The 24,814-nt window shown below is 46.3% G+C and overlaps 1 protein-coding gene across 19 annotated transcripts in view; it reads left to right on the plus strand.

Annotated features, from left to right (window-relative positions):
- LOC142439393 (protocadherin gamma-A10) overlaps window positions 1–24,814 on the plus strand; it is a 211,041-nt gene that overhangs the window by 80,628 nt on the left and 105,599 nt on the right. Inside the window, exon 1 of one of the 19 annotated variants that reach the window (XM_075541718.1) lies at window positions 2,561–5,509. The exons of 14 other annotated variants lie outside the window; for them this stretch is intronic. In XM_075541718.1, the coding sequence (XP_075397833.1) occupies window positions 3,086–5,509 (2,424 nt within the window). In that variant the 5' untranslated portion in view covers window positions 2,561–3,085. Of the gene's footprint in view, window positions 1–2,560; window positions 5,510–7,446; window positions 10,180–12,172; window positions 14,783–16,602; window positions 19,267–19,852; window positions 22,488–24,814 lie in introns of those variants that run through there. 4 more of the 19 variants (XM_075541710.1, XM_075541715.1, XM_075541726.1 and 1 more) reach the window with 4 other exon arrangements.

Below are 24,814 nucleotides of genomic sequence, written 5' to 3' on the forward strand. Positions count from 1 at the left end.
CCCACTCCGTGGCCCTGAGCCAGATAGGTCTGGTGGTCTTCTTTTGTTAAGATTTAAAAAAAAAAACAAAACAACCACCTCACTGCCACCAAGTAGTTTCTGACTCATTGTCACCCTATAGGACAAGTTAGTTTCTGAGTTGATAACTCTTCAGAGAGTAGAAAGTCTTGTCTCTCTCCTGCTAAACAGACTGGTTGTTTTGAACTGCTGACTTTTCATTTAGCAGCCCAACAAGTAACCACTACATCACCCCCCAAAAAATCTCTAAACAGTTCCTCCCTGTGACATATATCTAAACCCACTGCTATCCAATCAGTTCTGACTCACAACTATATTAAGGTTGAATATCTTTACTGGAGCACATAGTCTCATTTTTCTCCAGAGAAGCGGGTTTGAACTGAGCAGCTGATAGGTTTGTGGCTCCTAGTTCAAAGCTTACCTAACAGCATCACCAAGCTCCTTTTGTCACACACAGTGTAGACATAAATCGAAATCAACTTGTGGGCAACAGGTGTTTGTGTCCATGTGGCTTAGAAAATAAAAGTATTTTACCATCCTTGGATTACAAAACAGTAAAGATGATGGATGATCTCTTAGCTTCACAGGAAAAAGAATAGACAACTCTTTGTCCTCCCACCCAACCTAATGAAAGTTGGGTTGTCCCAATTGTTGTTCAGCATATATTTAAATTCAATGATATGTAAATGAAAATACCTCTAAATTAGGCAGTAATTTAATTATGCTTCAAAGACTAACAAACTAGTTACTACCATGTATCATTCTTCACTGATTTCACTGTTACAATTTGTATCTCCTTGCGTTTATCCCTTCTGTCTAGTCCTTTATGCATTTCTAAATGATTCCTGGTCTTTTGATGCTCCTGGAACTGTAGCAAGCATGCTGTGTGATAGAGTTCAATGGATTTGTCAAAAGATCCACACTCTTGCATTTGTTTCTTTCAATTTTGGATCTACAGATTAATCTCTATTTAAGTTCTTCATGTTTCCCTGGAAGTAAAGTCATCTTCTTCTTCTATATAATTACCAGAAGAAACTTGATAAGAGAAAAGGAACTAAAAAATAAAAGAAAGGAACTATTCTTCCTTTAAAAATCATTTTATTGAGGTTCATACAACTCTTAGCACAATCCATACATCCATCAACTGTGTGAAGCACATTTGTACATTCCTTGTCCTCATCGTTCTCAAAACATTTGCTCTCCTCTTAAGCCCTTGGCATCAGCTCCTCATTTTCCCCCTGCCTCTCGCTTCCCCTTCCCTCATGAACCCTTGATAATTTATAAACTATCATATTGTCTTATACTGCAAGATGTTTCCCTTCACCCACTTTTCTTTTTGTCCACCCCCCAGGGAGGAGGTTATATGTAGATCTCTGTAATCTACATATTAGATTTCCATCTCACCCTCTCTCTACCCTCCCAATATCACCACTCTCACCATTGGTCCTGAAGGGATCATCATCCTGGATTCCGAAAGGCACTATTCTTACCACTATTTCTTTTGCTTTAAATTCTGACAAATAATCATTCAAAGGAGAAGAGGGAAGAAGCCCTGGATTCCTTTGTCATTCAATCATAATAGTGGTTTCTAATTATTCTGCTGCTTTCAGGAGGGAATGAGAATCCTGTGTTCTTCCACTTTTAAGACAAGAATTGCTAGTTTGGTGTGCGTGCAAAGTTGCCATTCTATAGTATCCGTCTTGTCCTTAGTTTCTCCCAGCAACTACTTCAGTGGCTTCTTTACAAACATTCAAGGAAATTTCTTACAGTAGCTTAAAAAATTAGTGATAATCACCTCCTGTGTTTTCTTCTTTTCCCTAAATTACTCCATAAGTTAAAACTGCACAAGAAAAGAATCTTCCACATCCGGTAGCCAAACTCTGAAGGCAAACAGGGAAAAAAAGTAGCAGGAAAGTGTAATGATTACAAAAATTATCATTTAAAAGCATTGATCCTGTTAAAATTTAGCATTATTACATGTCAATACACATGCATCACTTACCTTACTATTTTCTTAAAGGAAATTTTTCTACACGATTTTACTATAAGGTGTTTCATTGCATAACAAAGACTCAAAAGGAAATACATATCCAGATACACTTGCTTAATAAAGTACATATATGTGGGTGTGTGTATGTTTCAGAAGTACACCTGGAATTCTCCTTAGGATGGTAAGACTTAGCTTCATATAATTTGGCCATGTTATCAGGAAGAATCAGTCCCTGAAGAAATATATCATGCTTGGTAAAACAGAGGGCCAACAGAAAAGAAGACCTTCAAGGAGGATTGACACAGTGGCTGTAAAACGGCCTGAAATAATGACTGTGAAGTTGGCACAGGACCAGGCAATGTCTCATTCTATTGTCTATGGGATTGCTATGAGCCGGAACTGACTCAATGACACTTAACAGCAATATGTAACCTATATAAAATGTACAACCACAAATTTCCCAGAGGATTGGGTACTTAACTACTTCTGAAAGTTGTAAAAATGAATGGAGCTATTGAAGCATCACCAAAAAAATAGAATAATTTTAGAGAGTAGCTAGCAAAATTCTATCGAGAGTTAGAACCAGTTAATGTGATAGTAAGCAAAAGTCTCGTGGTTTAATCATGCATGTACAGAAATTTCCCTAGTTCAACTTCCCCTCGGAGAGCTACAAATGGTCATTGTTTTTGAAATCCGAATGCAATACAGTAACCAATAAGAGAAGCATAAAATCATAATTCAAAAGAGTATTTTCATCGACATCTATAATCAAGTATTGGGTATTCTCGCTGGGTGTAGTAACGGCTAAGGACTCTGAGCGCCGCTGTTCACCTACTCTGAGAATTATCTCAACCGAGGCTTTATCCGGATTTCGGAGCTACAATGACACAACGCCCCGCTGATCCCCAAAACCGGCTCCTCCACGGTTCTAGCAAGCCTCATCTTCTAACTTGGGAACTCGCGCTATTTGTTTTTTCTGCCTGAAGAATAAGATCCCTATACTAGCAAAAGGAGGAAAGGGAAAAAAGGAGTCACGGAGCACAGAAGAATTCTGAGAAAATCCGCAGCAAAGCAACAATGGCCGCTCCCACAGATCGCCCCCACCGCAGAAGTCTGGTCCTGCTGTGCTTTTTCCTGGGGACGCTGTGGGAGTCCAGGGCCAGTCCGATCCGCTACTCAATGCCTGAAGAGACAGACAAAGGCTATGTTGTGGGCAACATCTCCAAGGACCTGGGGCTGGGACTCCGGGAGCTGGCGGAGCGCGGAGTCCGCATCGTCTCCAGAGGTAGGACCCAGCCTTTTGCTCTGAATCCGGGAAGCGGCAGCCTGATCACCGCGGGCAGGATAGACCGCGAGGAGCTCTGCGCTCAGAGCGTGCCATGTTTGGTTAACTTTAAAGTTCTCGTTGAAGACAGAATACAACTTTATGGAATTGAAATAGAAATAACTGATATCAACGATAATGCCCCAAAATTCCAGGCTGAAAATCTGGAGATAAAGATTAGTGAAATCGCTGCTCCTGGAACACGTTACCCACTCCCAGAAGCTGTGGATCTGGATGTGGGCGCCAACTCCCTCCAGAGCTACCAGCTCAGCACCAATAGCCACTTCTCCCTGGACGTGCAAACTGGAGATGATGGTACAATAAAACCAAAGCTGGTGCTGGAGCGCGCTCTGGACCGTGAGAAAGAGGCTGCTCACCACCTGGTCCTCACCGCCTCTGATGGCGGCGACCCGCGTCGTTCCAGCGCTGTGCGCATCCACGTGATGGTGCTGGATACAAATGACAACGCCCCAGTTTTTGCTCAACCAGTTTACCAAGTGAAAGTCCCAGAGGATGTGTCCCGAGACACCCAGCTGCTAAGTGTAAGAGCTACGGACCCGGATGAGGGAACCAATGGACAAGTGACTTATAAATTTTGGAAAATTAATGAAAAGCAATCTCCGTTATTCCACCTTAATGAGAATACTGGGGAAATAGCAACAGCAAGACGTCTGGACTATGAAGAATGTGCTTCCTATGAAATGGAAATCCAAGCTGAAGATGGTGGGGGATTAAAAGGTTGGACCAAAGTGCTCATTTCTGTGGAGGATGTCAATGACAATAAGCCAGAAGTGACCATTACATCTCTGTTTAGCCCTGTGAGGGAAGACACTCCTCCCGGAACCGTGATGGCTCTTTTCAATGCTCATGACAGAGACTCCGGGAAGAATGGCCAAATTGTCTGTTCCATAGAGGAGAATCTGCCATTTAGATTAGAACGTTCAATGGATGATTATTACCGATTATTGACAGCTCAAATTCTTGACCGAGAAAAAGTCTCTGAGTATAACATCACAGTGACAGCGACAGACAGAGGCGCCCCGCCCCTGTCCACAGAAACACGCATCAGCTTGCAAGTCGCTGACGTCAATGACAATCCACCCACCTTCTCTCATGCCTCCTACTCAGTCTATCTTCCGGAGAACAACCCCAGAGGCACTTCCATCTTCGCTGTGACTGCTCATGACCCCGATACGGACAACAATGCCAAGGTTATTTACTCCCTGGCCGAGGACACTATCCAGGGGGCTCCCCTCTCCTCCTACATGTCCATCAACTCTGACACAGGCGTCTTGTATGCACTTCGATCTTTCGACTATGAGCAGTTCCGAGACATGCAGATGTGGGTCACAGCAAGTGACAGTGGGAGCCCTCCACTTAGCAACAATGTATCCCTGCATCTATTTGTACTGGACCAGAATGACAATGTACCTGAGGTCCTGTACCCCGCTTTCCCTACAGATGGATCCACCGGCGTGGAATTAGCACCGCGCTCTGCAGAGCCTGGCTATTTGGTGACCAAGGTGGTGGCAGTAGATAGAGACTCCGGTCAGAACGCGTGGTTGTCCTATCGCCTGCTCAAAGCTACTGAGCCAGGACTCTTCGCGGTGGGCGTGCACACGGGTGAGGTGCGCACGGCGCGGACCATACAGGACAGAGATGCGCTCAAGCAGAACTTGATAGTAGCCGTCCAGGACCATGGCCAGCCACCTCTCTCAGCTACCGTCACGCTCACAGTGGCTGTGGCGGACAGCATCCCCGATGTCTTGGCGGACCTGAGCAGTGGAGAGGTTCCCGCGAACGCAGAGACATCCGGGCTCACACTCTACCTGGTGGTGGCTGTGGCTGTGGTCTCTTGTGTCTTCCTTGCCTTTGTCATCGTGATCCTGGCGCTCAGGCTGAGGCGCTGGCACACGTCGCACCTACTTCAGGCTTCCAGCAGCATGGTGCCAAACTTGCCGGCCTCACACTTTTTGGGCGTGGACGGGGTACAGGCTTTCCTGCAAACCTATTCCCACGAGGTCTCCCTTACCGCGGACTCACGGAAGAGTCACCTGATCTTCCCGCAGCCCAACTACGCGGACACGCTCCTCAGCCAGGAGAGCTGTGAGAAAAGCGAGCCCGTGTGTGTTTCAGATGAGTCCAAGTTCCCTATAGAAGACACCCCTTTGGTTCCAGTAAGTTCTCTTTTGTCCTTTTTCTTCTATGCAAATTGCATTCATTCACTTCAGGTTGGGTAATTTGATTTAAATGTTATTTCTTGTCTTCATTTAAGTTTCCATGAGGCCTAACTTCTGTTCCAGCCCCTACGAGGCATTTATTTATTAGTAATATCACTAATATCGTTTTCCTTTCTCTTTATAAGTGACCGAACCTCAATGGAAGCTCGTTCTCCTGAGCTGTTTGCATTATCTTCCTGGCTGCAGTGATTTGTCACTGCTGTGGGTGCTGTCATCAGTTGCTATGGGCTAAGTTGCAGTGATTGTGTCCAGTGGTTCACTATTACGTCCTAGGATTGACTTTCCGTTCTTAAAGTTCATTATCATCTTCGATGGCCAGTTTGTAAAAATCTTATCTATACACCATTTATACAGCTGATGCACTATTTATAAGCAAATCTGTTTGGTCAAGGTAAATTGTGAACAAAGCAAATGTGTTCTTCTTAGAGAAACAATGATTGAAAACCCCAATTCCCTGCCTTTTCTATGACTGAACAACACCCCTTTGAGGTGTAGACGCTGTCTTCTTTTAAAGACCACTCTTGGATCTGAAGAAGATTCTGACTTCAGGTATCATCCATTTCCAAACCATGGTGAAGCATATTTTTATCATCTTAATGGAGAAAATTGTGACATCCTTCTTTTCATACTCCCCAAAGGCGTTAGGCTCCTCCTGTTCTATTGTGGCGTCCGATTATGTTCCCGGATACTTTGGATCTGACAAATTCCTAATGTCAGATTGTGTGAGAGAGTGTTTGACTCTTCCCCCCAATTATTTATGCTTGCTGAAGAGGGGTTTCTGAAGCCGTGGATGGATAAACCTAAGGCAAAAGAAATTCTGCTTCAAGTATTTTCTCTTTGGGGTTCAATTCTCCAGCCTTGGAGGCTGGAAATAAATTGAATATAGAAAATTACCTAGCAAGGGACTCTCGGGAATGACTTTGGATGTTTTAACGGTGTTTTACTGGCTTTTGGTAAGATAAGAAAAATATATTGTTGATTTTCTTTTAAGCATAAATGGCATCACGAGGCAAGTCAAAGATGGCAATGGGGATGATGGTTTGAAAATATCTTTGAAGTTTTCACAAATCCTATTCTAAAAACGTGATCCACAGTTACATGGACATCGCCTCACATTTCAAATCTGATATTGTCACCAAAGGAAGATTAACATGCCTGAAATCCATAATGATGAGAGAAGTATTTCTGTATTTCTTTGCTAGTAGGAAAAAAGTAAAATAGTCTTTAGGGTCACAGGTTTAACTATGCAATAGAAAAATTGTCATATTAAATTTTTGTTTTAAGAATTAACCTCTAGGACTTGGTATTCATAAATATGAAAATATATTTTAATTTGGGAAAATGTAATAACATATATTGGTGAAGACCTACCTGTTATGTTGGGTAGCTACTATTCTCTGCCTCAGCAATGCCCCTTGTATATAGAAACACAACATACAGTTTATTTGGATGAATGATTTAGTAGGGTGTATAAAGTGCTGAATTCTATGTGTCTTCAACTAGGTGGACTTTATTGTGTATTGGTAACACAAGACATAGTAGGATTAAAGATAACATTACTGCTCTTATTCATGACTCATCTTGTTTAAGATAACTTTAAATTGCAGTGATATGTCTTCAACTTAATGGGGGAGTTCAGTTTATATTAAACACAGATTGACACTGTGTTGGTAATTGTTAAAGCTAGGTAATGGATACATGAGTTGATATCCTGTAGTTTTGTATAAGTTTCAATTTGTCAGCAACATATCTGTTTAAAATGAAAAATATAAATATTATAACACTATGCTGAAACTAAAACTGTGGGTAATTATATAATACATCATCAAAGATCAATATATACATTCTGGAGGTAAGGTGGGTTCTTAACTGAAGACCGAAGCTGTAGTCCCACATTTAGCCTCTGGGCGCCGCTGTCGGCCAGTGCAGAACCAGCGCCTAGCCACGGATCCCTCAGCCTTCGGTCTGGGATTCCCAGCGCAGCCACAGGGAGACGGAAACTAGCTAATATTCCACTGAAGCCAGGCGCTGGGATGCGCAGACCCTGCCCAGCGCACTCGGATCGCCAGCCCCGAGACGGAGTTTCTGCCTGTCCCCGGGCCGAGGGCTCTTCCCGGGACACTGGGGACTGGGATTTCATCGTCATTCCGCAAACGCGGCGGCGAGGAGAGCTGGCAGAGAGCGGAGCGCGGATGGGAGGGAGCCGCGCGCAGAGGCGGCCGGCCGGCCTGAGGCAGGTACTGTTCGCCTTCCTGTTGCCTTTGTTCGGGCCCGCGCTCAGCGAACCGATCCGCTACGCGATTCCCGAGGAGCTGGCCAGGGGCGCGGTGGTGGGGAGCCTGGCCAGAGACCTGGGGCTGAGCGCGCCGGAAGTGGCTTCCCGCAAGCTGCGAGTTAGCTCGGAGAAGCCGCATTTCCAAGTGGACTTGGAGAGCGGGAACTTGCTGGTGAAGGACCGAATCGACCGCGAGCAGATATGCAAAGAGAGAAGACTATGTGAGTTGCAGCTGGAAGCTGTGGTGGAAAATCCTTTAAATATTTTCCATGTCGTTGTGGTGGTTGAGGATATTAATGACCATGCCCCTCAATTCGACCAAAAGGATATACAGTTAGAAATTGTTGAATCTGTATCGGCTGGTGCGCGGATATCCCTTGACCCCGCCACGGACCCGGATATAAACACAAACTCAATTAAAGATTACCACCTAAACCCTAACCCGTTTTTCTCCTTACTGGTTAGAGTTAATTCGGATGGCGGTAAATACCCCGAGTTATCTCTGGAGAAGCCTCTAGACCGAGAAGAGCAGAGGTCTCACCTCTTGATACTGACCGCAGTGGACGGCGGAGATCCGCCCCGCAGTGCCACAGCAAACATAGAAATCTTTGTCAGGGACACAAATGATAATCCCCCGGTGTTCAGTAAAAGCGAATATAGGATCAACCTTAGTGAAAATCTGCCTCCAGGAAGCTCGGTGTTTCAGGTGACAGCCAGCGACCCTGACGAGGGGACCTACGCTGAGATAAAGTACTACTTCCGGAGCACCAGTCAGAGCACAAGGTACATGTTCTCCTTGGATGAGAACACAGGCATGATCACGAATAACCAGTCTTTGGATTTTGAGGATGTAGAAAAATACACCATGGAAGTGGAAGCCAAGGATGGAGGTGGGCTCGCCACTCAGTGTAAAGTAATCATAGACATCCTAGATGAAAACGACAACAGCCCAGAAATCCTCATCACCTCTCTGTCTGATCACATTTTGGAGGATTCGCTTTCCGGGATGGTTGTTGCTCTCTTCAAAACCCGGGACCGAGATTCTGGGGGAAATGGAGAAGTCTCCTGCAGCATAGGTAGAGATGTTCCTTTCAAGATTCATTCTTCCTCTAAAAATTACTACAAGCTGGTGACAGATGGAACCCTGGACCGCGAGCAGACTCCAGAGTATAACATCACGATTACCGCCACTGACAGGGGCCAGCCGCCCCTCTCTTCCAGTACAAGCATCACCCTGTACATCGCAGACGTCAATGACAACGCTCCCGTTTTCCACCAGGCCTCCTACGTGGTCCACGTGGCCGAAAACAACCCTCCTGGCGCTTCCATCACGCAAGTCAGCGCCTCTGATCCCGATCTGGGACCCAACGGCCATGTCTCCTACTCCATAGTGGCCAGCGACCTGGACCCGCGGGCGCTGTCGTCCTACGTGTCCGTGGGCGCGCACAGCGGGGTGGTGTTCGCGCAGCGCGCATTCGACCACGAGCAGCTGCGCGCCTTCCAGCTGACGCTGCAGGCGCGTGACCAGGGCTCGCCTGCGCTCAGCGCCAACGTCAGCCTGCGCGTGCTGGTGGGCGACCGCAATGACAACGCACCCAGGGTACTGTACCCCACTCTGGAACCTGATGGCTCCGCGCTCTTCGACACCGTCCCGCGCGCCGCGCAGCCTGGCTACCTGGTCACCAAGGTGGTGGCGGTGGACGCAGACTCAGGACACAATGCCTGGCTGTCCTATCACGTGCTGCAGGCCAGCGAGCCCGGGCTCTTCAGCGTGGGGTTTCGCACGGGCGAGGTGCGCACGGCTAGAGCCTTGGGTGACAGGGATGCATCCCGACAGCGCCTACTGGTCGCAGTGCGAGATGGAGGACAACCACCCCTGTCGGCCACCGCTACTCTGCTCCTGGTCTTCGCTGACAGCCTGCAGGAGGCGCTGCCGGACCTCAGCGATCCACCTGAGCCCTCTGACCCCCAGGCTGAGCTGCAGTTTTACCTGGTCTTGGCCTTGGCCTTGATCTCTGTGCTCTTCCTCTTTGCGGTGATTCTGGCTGTCGCCCTGCATCTGCGACGCTCCTCCAGCCCTGCCACTAGAGGCTGCTTCCCGGGGGGCTTCTGCTCCAAGTCTGGATCCGTAGTTCCCCCCAACTTCAGCGAGGGGACTTTACCTTATTCCTACAATCTCTATGTTACGCAGGCTGGAAAGACAGAGTTTAATTTCCTAAAATGTAATGAACCCTTGCATCCCACACAAGACATAGTTTGCGGCGATTCTTCTGGGGACTTAATTCCACTTCATGGGGATGATTTGACTTCACATCCTGAGACTCTGGCACAGGTGAGTTTCCTTTTTGTGACAAATCTGCTAATTTCAAATACTCAAAGGGAACATTTCATTTTCATATCTAGAATTCTATTTGTAAAATATATAGCCTGTCATCATCTTGCCTTCTTAACACTTTTTGATGATAATATTTTTAAAGGTTTATTTGTAAAAGGTTTCAACTGCATTGAAGAGATTGGGTCAAATTCTGATTAGCAAAGTAAAGGTACTGGCCCTAGTTTCTGAATTAATAAATCCTGCCTGTTTGACTCCGTCGGTACTTAACATAAATTTTCCATCTCCTATTTAGGATATGGTTTTCTTTTTCATTAAAAGTTCATACAAGGATTAAATATTAGGGAGGCCTTCAAAAACTTCATAGGAAAACTAAATTAAAAGACAATAGAAATCTTCCATGGAACTTTTTGAAGATCCTTCTTCTCAATGCAAATTCTCTTTCAAAGTTTTTTTAGGGGGGCGGTTTGCAAAGAATTTGTAAGGAGTCATTAACCCATTGTCATCAAGTCAATTTAGCATCTTTACATAGGATTTCCAAAGCTTTCAATCTTCACCGGTGTGGATTGTTCAACTTTTTACCAAAGAGTAACTAGTGGGTTTGAAGCATCAACCTTGTGGCTAGCAGTCCAACACTTACCTGGTATTTTCATTTATTTTAATATTTATTCCACATTGTAAACATACAAGGATGGTTTGGTCAGCAGCTCCCAGAACCCTCTGCACCGTATGCAAACTTATCAGTGTAGTCATTTCTCTTGGAAGAAGGATCGAGCTGTGGTTCCTATTGCCAAGATTTCCATGGTCCCCCAAAGAGAACGCTCACTTCTTGAGAGAAAGTTATCTTTTTCAGCTGTAGCAGTTTCTACCTTAGCTTACCATATCCTGCAACTCAAGGTTCTTCATTTCTTGGAGCTCAGATTGCCCTTATTCCCAATCTCTTTTTCTCTATATTGGAAGATTTTCTTCAAGTTTCCAAGGAGGCAAATGAATCACCATTACCTTTTGTTTCAGTCTCTGATTCTTTGCTTTAAAGTCTTTAAGGAAAACAGTTAAAATTTTTGAAGTGTTCATATTTGGAGGCATGATGACAAAGACCTTTCTGGGAAATGCAAATGAGAGATACACAGTCCAAACCCTCATCTCTCTGTGGAAAGAACTGCTGCTGAGTTGACTGACACACATAACCAGAGTCTTGTGGACCACTGTGCTTTGGGCTTGGCTTCGGTACGCACTGCCTAAGAGAAGTTCTTTAGGCTGCCATCAGTACTATGATTACAGCAGATATGACCTAAAACGTTAACTAAAGGAAAACACTTCTACCTCACTTTCATTCCAGTTTTAGAATTCCTTCTCATTGCAATGTAATTGTTCTTATACTCAACTATAAGATTCCTTTTAGTTTATGATTATGCTGTTCAATTCATCTTAATAGCTTAAATTGTATGCCTATACGAAGTGTATTTTAATTCATTAAAACTCCAAAATAATTTTACAAAATGATATTTCAAAGTAGTTTGCCACAATCTTAATGTTAAACAAAATTAGGGAAATTAATTTTAAACTTAAAAAGCTTTAAAATGAATTCTCTTATAAAGGATATATGAATGCTTACCAGATATAACTGGACCACTAAAGTCACAATTAAGTAAAATTATAAAACTTTTCTGAATATAGCTAGCAGCACAAATAAAATATGCATTATTTCCCTTTGAAAAGGGCATGTTTCTATTATATCCTATCAACGTCACTACATATTTAATAGTACTTTCATTCCACCTTATCCTCCAAGAATCCTGAAAATAGTCGTCGATTCACCTATATAAGCACAAGAATCTAATAAATAAGATAAAATAAACTATCCAACAAAAATAGAATAGTGTTTGCTTTCTGTGGCATACGCTCCTATAAAGGGTGCAGTAACTTCTTAGGACTCTGAGCGCCGCTGTTCACCTACTTGGAGAGCGGTTACACGCAGGCTCTGCGTCCGTATTCTGGGAACTCCCACTACACAAAGCCTCACAGTCCCTACAAACCGACTCTGGGGCTACAGGGCAAACTCACTCCAGACTTCACGGCGTGCAGGTTACAGAGACTCCCTACAACCACCGAAAGGAACGGACTGAAACACCCAAGGTGCCCACTGAGCGTATTGAGAGAATTCCGCTGCCAGACAACAATGGCCGCTCAAAGGAGTCGGCGGGAGCGCAGTGAGCTGATGCTGCTTTGTCTTTTCCTTGGCTTGCTGTGGGGAGCCAGGGCCAGGCCGATCCGCTACTCCGTGCCTGAGGAGCTGGACAAAGGCTCCTTTGTGGGGAACATCTCCAAGGACCTGGGGCTGGAGCCCCGAGAGCTGGCGGAGCGCGGAGTCCGCATCGTCTCCAGAGGTAAGTCGCAGCTTTTCGCTCTGAGTCCGCGGAGCGGCAGCCTGGTCACGGCGGGGAGGATCGACCGCGAGGAGCTCTGCGCCCAGAGCGCGCGGTGCCTGGTCACTTTCAACGTCCTAATTGAAGATAGGGTGAAGCTTTTCGGGATAGAAATAGAAGTAACTGACATTAACGATAATGCCCCCAAATTCCAAGCAGAAAATCTCGATGTAAAAATTAATGAAAACGTCCCTCCTGGCATGCGTTTTCCGCTCCCGGAAGCTGTGGATCCGGATGTGGGCGTAAACTCCCTCCAGAGCTACCAGCTCAGCGCGAATAAGCACTTCTCGCTCCAAGTTCAGAGCGGAGCTAACGGCATCAAGCATCCCGAGCTGGTGCTGGAGCGCGCTCTGGATCGGGAGGAAGAGGCGGTGCACCACCTGGTCCTCACGGCCTCTGATGGCGGTGACCCGCGCCGATCTGGCACTGCGCTGATCAGCGTGACTGTCTTCGACGCAAATGACAACGCACCGGTCTTCACTTTGCCTGAATACCGAGTGAGTGTTCCTGAGAACCTGCCAGTGGGCACACGGCTGCTGGCCGTCACCGCCACGGATAAAGACGAAGGAGCCAATGGGGAAGTGACATACTCCTTCCGAAAATTACCTGACGCAGATTTACTGAAATTCCAGCTAAATAAAGTTACTGGGGAAATAAAACTCTCAGAAGATCTAGACTACGAAGAAACCGACATCTATGAAATCGAAATACAAGCGGAAGACGGGGGAGCCTATCTTGCCACAACAAAAGTTCTGATAACAGTCGAAGATGTAAATGACAACAATCCAGAAGTGACCGTCACATCTCTGTTTAGTCCAGTGATGGAGGATTCCCCTTTGGGAACTGTGATAGCCCTTTTGAATGTGCACGATCTAGACTCTGGGCAGAACGGACGGGTCACCTGCTCCATCTCTGGGAATCTACCGTTTAAATTAGAAAAATCCATTGACAACTATTATAGATTGGTGACTAACAGAGCCCTGGACAGGGAACAGGTATCAGCTTACAATATCACTGTAACAGCCACAGATGGGGGAAGTCCAGCGCTATCAACGGAAATTTGCCTCACTCTGCACATAGCAGACATCAATGACAATGCACCTATGTTCTCTTCTGGCTCCTACTCCACCTACATCCCAGAAAACAATCCCAGAGGGGCCTCCATCTTCTCTGTAACTGCACAGGACCCCGACAGCGAGAAGAACGCCCAAATCACTTACTCACTGACTGAAGACACCATCCAGGGGGAGGCCCTGTCCTCCTACATCTCCATCAATTCTGACACTGGTATCCTATATGCACTGCGCTCCTTTGACTATGAGCAGTTTCGAGAGTTGCAGATGCAAGTGACAGCGTGTGACAGTGGGGACCCACCACTCAGCAGCAACGTGTCATTTAGCCTGTTTGTGCTTGACCAGAATGATAACACACCCGAGATCTTATACCCCGCCCTCCCCACTGATGGCTCTACTGGGGTAGAGCTGGCTCCCCGCTCTGCAGAGCCGGGCTACTTGGTGACCAAGGTGGTGGCGGTGGACAGAGACTCGGGGCAGAATGCCTGGCTGTCCTACCGCCTGCTCAAGGCCAGTGAGCCAGGGCTCTTCGCGGTGGGCGTGCACACGGGCGAGGTGCGCACGGCGCGGGCCCTGCAGGACAGAGACGCGCTGAAGCAGAACTTGGTGGTGGCTGTTCAGGACCATGGTCAGCCCCCTCTCTCAGCTACCGTCACGCTCACCTTGGCTGTGGCTGACAGCATCCCTGATGTCCTTGCTGATCTGGGCAAGCTGGAACCCCCTGCAGACCCTGACGCCCCAGGCCTCACGCTGTACCTTGTAGTGGCAGTGGCCACTGTCTCGTGTGTTTTCCTGGCCTTTGTCATTGTGTTGCTGGCTCTGAGGCTGAGGCGCTGGCACAGGAAACGTCTGCTCCAGGCTCCTGGCAATGTGTTGCCTAGTATCCAAGCCTCACACTTTGTGGGTGTGGATGGAGTGCGAGCCTTCTTGCAGACCTATTCTCATGAGGTCTCCCTCACAGCGGATTCTGGGAAGAGCCACATTATCTTCCCTCAGCCCAACTATGCGGACACACTCATCAGCCAAGACAGCTGTGACAAAAGGGATCCTCTGGCTTTGTTAGATGATTCCAGGTTTCCCATAGAAGATACCCCTTTGGTTCCAGTGAGTTCTGCTTTTATTCATGTTTGAATTTATCATTTGTTTTACTTGTAGTTTTGAAGCATGATGGAAAGATTCCATTTTTGAGTTTTCTTCACTTCCCTCAGATTCAAAGGCAAAAATGTCTAAGAGTGCAATGGTGGGTTGTTAAGACTCAAAAACATCTAAGAGGTCAATTACTGGTTAGTAAGGCTAATTTCTTTTACTTTCTGGTAAATAGTCACCCAGTCCCAGTGAAGACCTCATCTTAAGGCTGCTATGATTAGTTTTGCAACACCTTATGTTTTATAATTTTGTTGATTACAAGAGGTGACTTCTAATACAGTCTCAGAAACTCTAAATTAAGTTGCTATGGCAGTGGGTCTGGATATGTACAGGAGTGTCAATCTGTGTCCTTCCTGTGTGGACACCTGCTGAAACTCTAGCTTATATGTTAGGCCTCTTCTGGGCATGCTCTGGTTTTGAAGGCAGAACTGGGTGGAATGGGCAACTAACAAAATTCAACACATTAGCTTTACTGGAGACACAACCGAAGGCCACGGGTCGCTGGCTGCTCTTCCCAAGGAGGACACTACATCTTTGAGGTTACATTTTTCACTGAGTTTGGTATACTTCCCAGGGAGATTTAAACTTTTCATCAGTGTTCTGTTAATAATTCGTAGCAATGTACACTTATCTGTTCAAAACATATCATACTGGTAACACTGCAGGATCTTGTTGTCTGTGAACCTCTAACTTCATGCGGCAGATAGAGCATTTTGAGACAGGTCTGTGGAAAGAAAGCATACTTTCATAACTATTTGCCATTAAGTTGTTTAAATTTCTCTCCATCAGAGCCAAAAGTATACCTCTAACTAAAATAATCCTTTTATTTTGAAAATACTAAGTAAAACTACTTGCCATTGTGGACATTGTAAACAAATGCATTTGATTTATGCAGTACAAGGAAATCTAGATTCTTTAAAAATAATTTTATTGGGGGATCTTACAACTCTTACCACAATCCATCCATTGTGTCAAGCACATTTGTACATGTGTTATCATCATCATTCTCAAAACATTTGCTTTCTACTTGAGCCCTTGGTATCAGCTCCTCATTTCCCCCCTTCCTCCCTGCTTCCCCCTCCCTCATGAACCCTTGATAATTTACAAATTATTATTATTTTGTCATATCTTACACTATCCAATGTCTCCCTTCACCCACTTTTTGTTGTCCATCCCCCAGGAAGGAGGTTATATGTAGATCCGTGTAATCGGTTCCCTCTTTCCACCTCAACCTCCTTCCACCCTCTAGGTATCACCACTCTCACCTCTGGTCCTGAAGGGATCATCTGTACTGTATTCCCCTGTGTTTCCAAAATCTAGATCCGTATAGTGAATACCGGAATGGTTGCCTTATAGCTCCTAAATATATATGGAAAAATTATCACTTTCTAGAAGAAGGTGGGCTTGGGTTGAAGATATTTTTTTTGCTTAAGCACTATCAGCTTCATGGAAAATTAAGCTTGACAGTAACAACAGTGATCCACCCTGGAGGGAAGAACTGGGTAGCAATGGGCACTGGGGCAGCAGTTCAAGTTTGGACTGGTTTTCACTTACTTATCTTAAAAGAAATAATTTTACACATTTAAAATAAATTCTCATTTTAATGGATAAAATATATGACAGTCATGACCATATCTATAAGACGCAAATAATGTAGCACTTGGCAACTTCTATGTAAAGAAAAGGATTTCCTGGACTAGAGATGGAGAGAAAAGACATGCTACAGTCCCATATTCCGCCTCTGGGCGTCGCTGTCGGCCAGTGCAGAGCCAGCGCCTACGCCAAGGATCCCGGTCTGGGATTTTCAGCGGAGCCAGAAACACAGAAGAAAATCAGCTAATGATACACCAAAGCCAAGGGCTCAGCCACGCAGACCCTGCCCAGCGCACTCGGATCGCCAGCCCCGAGACGGAGTTTCTGCCTGTCCCCGGGCCGAAGGCTCTTCCCGGGACACTGGGGACTGGGATTGCATCGTCATTCCGCAAACGCGGCGGCGAGGAGAGCTGGCAGAGAGCGGAGCGCGGATGGGAGGGAGCCGCGCGCAGACGCGGCCGGCCGGCCTGAGGCAGGTACTGTTCGCCTTCCTGTTGCCTTTGTTCGGGCCGGCGCTCAGCGAACCGATCCGCTATGCGATTCCCGAGGAGCTGGCCAGGGGCGCGGTGGTGGGGAGCCTGGCCAGAGACCTGGGGCTGAGCGCGCCGGAAGTGGCTTCCCGCAAGCTGCGAGTTAGCTCGGAGAAGCCGCATTTCCAAGTGGACTTGGAGAGCGGGAACTTGCTGGTGAAGGACCGAATCGACCGCGAGCAGATATGCAAAGAGAGAAGACTATGTGAGTTGCAGCTGGAAGCTGTGGTGGAAAATCCTTTAAATATTTTCCATGTCGTTGTGGTGGTTGAGGATATTAATGACCATGCCCCTCAATTCCGTAAGGACAAAATAGACTTAGAAATCAGTGAATCTACTGGTCTAGGGACGGGAACAATTCTCGAGTCTGCAAAAGATCCCGATATTAATATCAATTCATTGAACAAATACCAGTTAAGTGCGAATGAGTATTTTTCCTTGGTGGTGAAAGACAATCCCGATGGGAGTAAATACCCGGAATTACTCTTGCAGAAGGCCCTGGACCGAGAAAAGCAGAGCGCACACCAGTTGGTCCTGAAGGCCTTGGATGGCGGGGACCCTCCTCGAAGTGGCATCGTGCAGATACAGATCCATGTGGTTGATGCCAATGATAACCCCCCAGTGTTCAGCCAGGCCGTGTACAGGGTCAGCCTTAGCGAAGACGTGCCCCCGGGCACCTCTGTGCTGAGGGTGAAGGCCACTGACCAGGATGAGGGCATCAACGCAGAAGTCACCTACTCCTTACTGGACGTGGCTGACAAAGCCCAACACGTGTTCATTCTGGACTCCACTACGGGAGATCTTATAACCAACCAGTCCTTGGATTTTGAAGAAGTAGAAACCTACACAATGAACGTGGAAGCAAAGGACCGGGGATCTCTTTCCACACAGTGTAAAATAATTATAGAAGTTCTGGACAAAAACGACAACCACCCCGAAATATTTATCACTTCTCTCAGGGACCAAATTTTGGAAAATTCCCCGCCCGGAATGGCAGTAGCCTTCTTCAAAACACGGGACCGGGATTCTGGGGAAAATGGAGAAGTCTTGTGTGATATAGGTAGAGACATTCCCTTCAAAATCCAGTCCTCTTCTAAGAATTACTACAAGATAGTAACTGATGGTGCTCTGGACCGGGAGCAGACCCCAGCGTATAACGTCACCATCACAGCCACTGACAGGGGCATGCCGCCCCAGTTTACCAGCAAAAGCTTCACCCTGCACATCGCAGATGTCAATGACAATGCACCGGCTTTCCCACAGACCGCCTACGTGGTCTATGTGCCAGAAAACAACCCGCCCGGCGCCTCCATAGCACAAGTCGGAGCCTCCGACGCTGACCTGGGACCCAACGGTCTTGTCTCCTACTCGATCTTGGCCAGCGACCTAGACCCGCGGGCGCTGTCGTCCTACGTGTCCGTGGGCGCGCACAGCGGGGTGGTGTTCGCGCAGCGCGCCTTCGACCACGAGCAGCTGCGCGCCTTCCAGCTGACGCTGCAGGCGCGTGACCAGGGCTCGCCCCCGCTCAGCGCCAACGTCAGCCTGCGCGTGCTGGTGGGCGACCTCAATGACAATGCGCCCAGGGTACTGTACCCCGCGCTGGAACCTGATGGCTCTGCTCTCTTTGACATGGTGCCTCGCGCCGCGCAGCCTGGCTACCTGGTCACCAAGGTGGTGGCAGTGGACGCAGACTCAGGACACAATGCCTGGCTGTCCTATCACGTGTTGCAGGCCAGCGAGCCAGGGCTCTTTAGCCTGGGGCTACGCACCGGCGAGGTCCGCATGGCTCGCGCCTTGGGCGACAGGGATGCGACCCGCCAGCGCCTGCTGGTCGCTGTGCGAGATGGAGGACAGCCACCTCTGTCGGCCACAGCCACGCTGCTCCTGGTCTTCGCTGACAGCCTGCAGGAGGCGCTGCCGGACCTCAGCGATCCACCTGAGCCCTCTGACCCCCAGGCTGAGCTGCAGTTTTATCTGGTCGTGGCCTTGGCCGTGATCTCTGTGCTCTTTCTCCTTACTGTGATTCTGGCCATAGCTCTGCGCCTGAGAAGCTCCTCCAGCCCCGCCGCCAGAGGCTGCTTTGGGTCTGCTCTCTGTGCCAAATCTAATTCAGGGGTTCTTCCCAACTACAACGAGGGAACATTGCCCTATGCCTACAATTTATGTGTGCCTGGGGATCAAGCCAACCCAGAGTTTAATTTTCTCACATCTGTTGATCATTGTCCAGCCACTCAAGACAGTCTGAATAAAAATAGCTCCTCGGTGCTTTTGGCTAGCCTTTTAGCACCTAGCCTTGAAGCAAGTAAGACTTTTACACAGGTAAGTAGGTTTCTTTTTTAATTTAATGCTTTTATATTCCTGTATTTTATGGCACTGTTATTTTAAAATTCTAAATACTCTCTTCATAAAGTTCATAAAGTAAATTTCAGCTAAACTAATGAATATTACCATCAAGACTACGGTTTACAATGCTTGAATCTGCTTTTCAAGGGATTTTAAAATAAAATCATTAGTAAAACCTAGACAACATTTTCATGAAATCAAATGACTTTTAATTTTGTGAGGACCGTGCTGTTTCCACATTCATAAATACCATTCCGTTCCGTCGGTACCAAACAGGGAAAATCAATAGGAACCAAATCTAGTCTTCAAATATTCAGTTGCAGTAGTATTTTGAAAACTTTAAAAGGTTGTTTTATAAGTACTCCTCTCATAAGAGCTCTTGATGAACTTTAAAAATCATGTACAAGTCTTCGTTGCTTTCTGTTGTAAGCTTTACAAATACGTGTGATTCTCAGAGGTGAGTAATAATTTCTACACCTTAGTTGGGTTTTTGGAAAACGTTGTAAAAACCAGGTTGGACTCTAGGCGCCGCTGTTCACCAGTCAGGGAATGAATGGGAAATTGGGAGCGGTCGAGTCCCTCCCTCCCCCACCACTGCAGCACAAAGCGGAATGACATGGATACTTACAGATTCTGAAGCTGGAATCTGAACATACTTTCCTGCCTTTTCTAATACAATCTGGGTGCGATCGGCCCGGTGCTTCGTAGCTACACAGACTCAGAAAGAAACCGACGCAAGAAACGGCCTGATATTGGATGTCACCGCCATGGCTGATTGTCTCCAGCGCCTGGACCCCTGCGGGCTGGTCCTGCTGTGCTTTTTCCTGGGGACGCTGAGGGGGTCCGGGGCCGGGCAGATCCGATACTCTGTGGCGGAGGAGACAGACAAAGGCTCCTTCGTGGGAAACATCTCCAAGGACCTAGGGCTGGAGCCCCGGGAGCTGGCGGAGCGCGGCGTTCGCATCGTCTCCAGAGGTAAAACGCAGCTTTTCGCTTTGAATCCTGGAAGCGGCAGCCTAGTGACGGCGGGCAGGATAGACCGCGAGGAGCTCTGTGAGATGGTTTTCGCTTGTCTTTTAAATATAGAGATCCTTGTGGAAGACACCTTGAAGATTTACGGAGTGGAGGTGGAAATCATGGACATCAATGATAACGCGCCCAGCTTCCGGGAAGAGGAAGTAGAGATAAAAGTCAGTGAGCACGCAACTCCAGGATTGCGACTTCCCCTTCCTAATGCTAAGGATCCAGATGTGGGAGTGAACTCCCTCCAGAGTTATCAGCTCAGCCCTAATAGTTACTTTTCCTTGCATGTGCGAGGGGGAAGCGATGGGGCCAAGAATCCAGAGCTAGTGCTGGAGGGGGCTCTGGACCGGGAGAAAGAGGCTGCCCACTTGCTCCGCCTCACTGCCCTAGATGGAGGAGATCCCGTCCGAAAGGGCGCTGTTCCGATTCGGGTGGTGGTGCTGGACGTCAATGACCACTTCCCAAAGTTTACACAGTCCGTGTATCGTGTGAGTGTTCCTGAGAACCTCAGATCCGGAACGCGGGTGCTCGTGGTGAACGCAACTGATCCAGACGAAGGAGTCAATGGGGAAGTGACTTATTCATTCCAGAATATGGAAAGCAAAGCTTCCAAAATCTTCAAGTTAGATTCTCAAACTGGAGAAGTTCTAATACAGGGCTCCCTGGATTATGAGAAATATAAATTCTATGAGATAGAAATTCAAGGCCAAGATGGAGGAGGTCTGCTGACCACCGCCAAGTTGTTGATCAGGGTTTCGGATGTGAATGACAATGCTCCAGAAATAACCGTCACCTCTGCTACTAATTCATTGCTGGAGAACTCTCCGCCAGGTACAGTCGTTGCACTTCTTAATGTGCAAGATCAAGACTCTGAAGAAAATGGTCAGGTTTCCTGTTCCATTCCTGATAATCTGCCTTTCAAATTAGAAAAGACTTATGGAAATTATTTCAAGTTGGTAACCAACAGACCACTGGACAGGGAGCAGGTCCAGAGCTACAATATCACATTGACAGCCACGGACCTGGGAAGGCCACCTTTGTCTACCAAAACTCAGATCTTCCTCCATGTGGCCGATGACAATGATAATCCACCGGTTTTCCTTCACTCCGCTTACTCTGCCTACATTCCTGAAAATAATCCCAGAGGTGCTTCCATCTTCTCCGTGACAGCCCACGACCCAGACAGCAAAGAGAACGCCCAAGTCCTTTACTCTCTGGCAGAGGACACTATCGAGGGGACGCCCCTGTCCTCATACATCTCCATCAATTCCGACACTGGAGTCCTGTACGCTCTGCAATCCTTCGATTATGAGCAATTCCGAGACCTGCGGCTGTGTGTGACAGCACGTGACAACGGGGACCCGCAGCTCAGTAGCAACGTGTCACTGAGCCTGTTTGTGCTGGACCAGAATGACAATGCACCCGAAATCCTGTACCCTGCCCTTCCCACAGATGGCTCCACTGGGGTGGAGCTGGCTCCTCGCTCTGCAGAACCTGGCTACCTGGTGACCAAGGTGGTGGCAGTGGACAGAGACTCTGGGCAGAATGCCTGGCTGTCCTACCGCCTGCTCAAGGCTAGCGAGCCGGGGCTTTTCTCCGTGGGCGTGCACACGGGCGAGGTGCGCACAGCCAGAACCCTGCAGGACAGAGATGCGCTCAAGCAGAGCCTTGTGGTGTTGGTTCAGGACCATGGCCAGCCCCCTCTCTCCGCCACCGTGACACTCACTGTGGCCGTCGCCGACAACATCCCAGATGTCCTGGCTGATCTGAACAGCCTAGAGTCTCCCACCAACCCTGAGGACTCGGGACTCACGCTGTACCTCGTGGTGGCTGTGGCCGCTGTTTCCTGCGTCTTCCTCGCGTTTGTGATCGTGCTGCTGGCGCTCAGGCTGCGACGCTGGCACAGGTCGCGCCTGCTTCGGGCTTCCGGAAGCTGCTTGACAGGCGTGCCAGGCACGCACTTTTTGGGTGTGGATGGTGTGCGGGCCTTCCTGCAGACCTATTCCCATGAGATCTCCCTCACTGCAGACTCGCGGACGAGCCACCTGATCTTCCCGCAGCCCAACTACTCGCACACGCTCATCAGCCAGGAGAGCTATGGGAAAAGCGAACCTCTTTTAATAGCCGATGACTCAGCTACTGGTTTAGGCAAAAGCGATCCCACGAATAATCAGGTGAGATTATTTCCCATTTCCTCAAGTGCTGATATTTTGGCATGCTTTTTTTTTGTTTTCCCTTTTCTTTTCTAATCCTGTTATGAAAACTTTGGCGAGGGAAATATACTCACTTAATACTAATTTAGAGCAATACATGTGAGCTTATGTACTTTTAAATTGATCATATTAATACTTTTCCAGAAAGGATCTGGGAGCCATTTTTAATAGTTTTATTGGCACTTAGTCCATATATCACATGATAGAGTCATTTAAAAATGGATTTTAAAATGGACTCCAAAGGACTAGCTTAGCTATAGTGACATGCTCCATATTGGATTTTAGTATTATTTTTCTACCATCAGTGTGTGCGGCTATTGTAAAACTGATTTTAAATCACCTTTTAATTCCTGTTTCTTGAACTTCACATTGCTTACACTGTGTTTTGAGTTATACAATTAAAACTTAGGTCTATTCTACAAATATCTGCTATTCTAATGTTCCAGTTTGACCCTACTGAATTAAAAACATATTCTTTTTATAAATATAAACCCCATTCATGCATGCACAAAGGCTTATAAAAGAAAATGGAGTTAAAAGATCATGGAACTTTTTACCCTTGAAGATTTATAGTCTGACCTGGAATCAACTTAGTTACAATTAATTTGGGCTTTGTGTGTGTGTGTGTGTGTGTGTGTGTGTGTGTGTGTGTGTGTGTGTACACTAGAGTTTATCTCTATACATAAACATTCTATTTTGATTTTTTTTCTATTTTGATTCTTAATGGCTGATAATATTTTTAGATCTAGTGAACATTTCAGTTTTGTCTGTTTCGTCTTATCAAAAATGGCACATAGACTGATTTTTAATGTAATAACCTCTTTTAGAAAAGGAAATATGTTGTTAGCTGCCACTGAGTCACTTTCAACGTATAGTGACCCTATGAACAGCAGAGCGCAACATGGCCTGGTTCCTCACAATGGTTGCTATGCCTGAGCCCATTGTTGTAACCATTCTGTCCATCCACCTTGTCCAGGGTCTTCCTCTTTTTTGCTGTCCCTCTACTTTACCATGCATGATGTCCTTTTCCAAGGACTGGTCTCTCCTGACAACATGTCCAAAGGACATGAAGCAAAAATCTCACCATCCTTGGCTCTCAGGAGCATTCTGGCTGTACTTCTTCCAAGACAGATTTCCTTGTTCTTTAAGCAGTCCATGGTATTTTCAATATTCTTTAGCACCATGATTCAAACACATCAATACTTATTAGGTCTTCCTTAATCAACATTCAAATTTCACATGCATATGAGGCAATTAAAAATACTTTGACTTGGGTCTGCCTTAGTCCCCAGAAAAAAACCTCCTAGTTTTTCAACACCCTGAAGAGGAAATAGAGAACTCACTAATTTTCTTAAGTCACAGATATCTTTGTAATTACCATTGTGAAATCATTAGGTTGTTCTCCAGAAATAATTGAATTGCTGATCTATGTTATTACCATTCATTTGTGTGCTGTTTGTATGTGTATGTGTTGAGTTTTTTTAATATAGTCAATTCACATCACATATAGAAATAGCTTCTTTGATCCAATGTTTCTCAGAAGTTATTTCCATATGTCAAAGATACTTATATTTTCCAGATTTATTCAAATGGAAAAGTTTGTGAAGATAAGAGGGGATGGGGTTTTGACCTTAAACAGATGGATTTTGCTGGTGTTCTTCTAGCTATTTTTTCTCCCAATATGCCTGGCAGTTGTTAATTTTCCCAGTCTTCATACGCTCATTTTGTATCATATGTTAAGTATAATCAAGTCCTATATTCAGGACCAACCTGTTCCTGAAGCATGATGGTTACCTATTCGTGTTATCTGAGTCCTTTCTAAGGAAGTGAGGGCAGAAGACTTCTCTCAGTTGTTCATTCACAGGAATCATCCTCAAATCAACACAGGACCCTCCCATTCTTCCTAGATATTTGGCCCAACTACTTACATATTCATATTATTTCTCAAGTCTACATTTTTCATTTCAGTAAGTAACTCTGATTGAACTGTCACTTGAGTCTCTAGTGCTTGGGCAAAAGAATGTTAACTATAGGGGAGAAGAGTATTCTAAAACATCTAATTTTGTCTTGAAGCTATGTAGAAAGCGTATTTTGAGCATCTAAGAGAAATAAGTATGTTTATGAAATTTCAAAATGAGAAAATATACTTAAGATATTGTGTGTGAACTGGAATTCAATAGATAAAAAGAATATAAGGTACTTGGCTGGAAGAGAGAGATTCGATTTTATTTTTTTTACATAGCATGTACTAGCTAGGAGCTAGCAACCAAGATCTTGGGGAGAAAAAA

This window comes from Tenrec ecaudatus, chromosome 2 (genome assembly GCF_050624435.1).
Source record: "Tenrec ecaudatus isolate mTenEca1 chromosome 2, mTenEca1.hap1, whole genome shotgun sequence".
Lineage (NCBI taxonomy): Eukaryota > Metazoa > Chordata > Mammalia > Afrosoricida > Tenrecidae > Tenrec > Tenrec ecaudatus.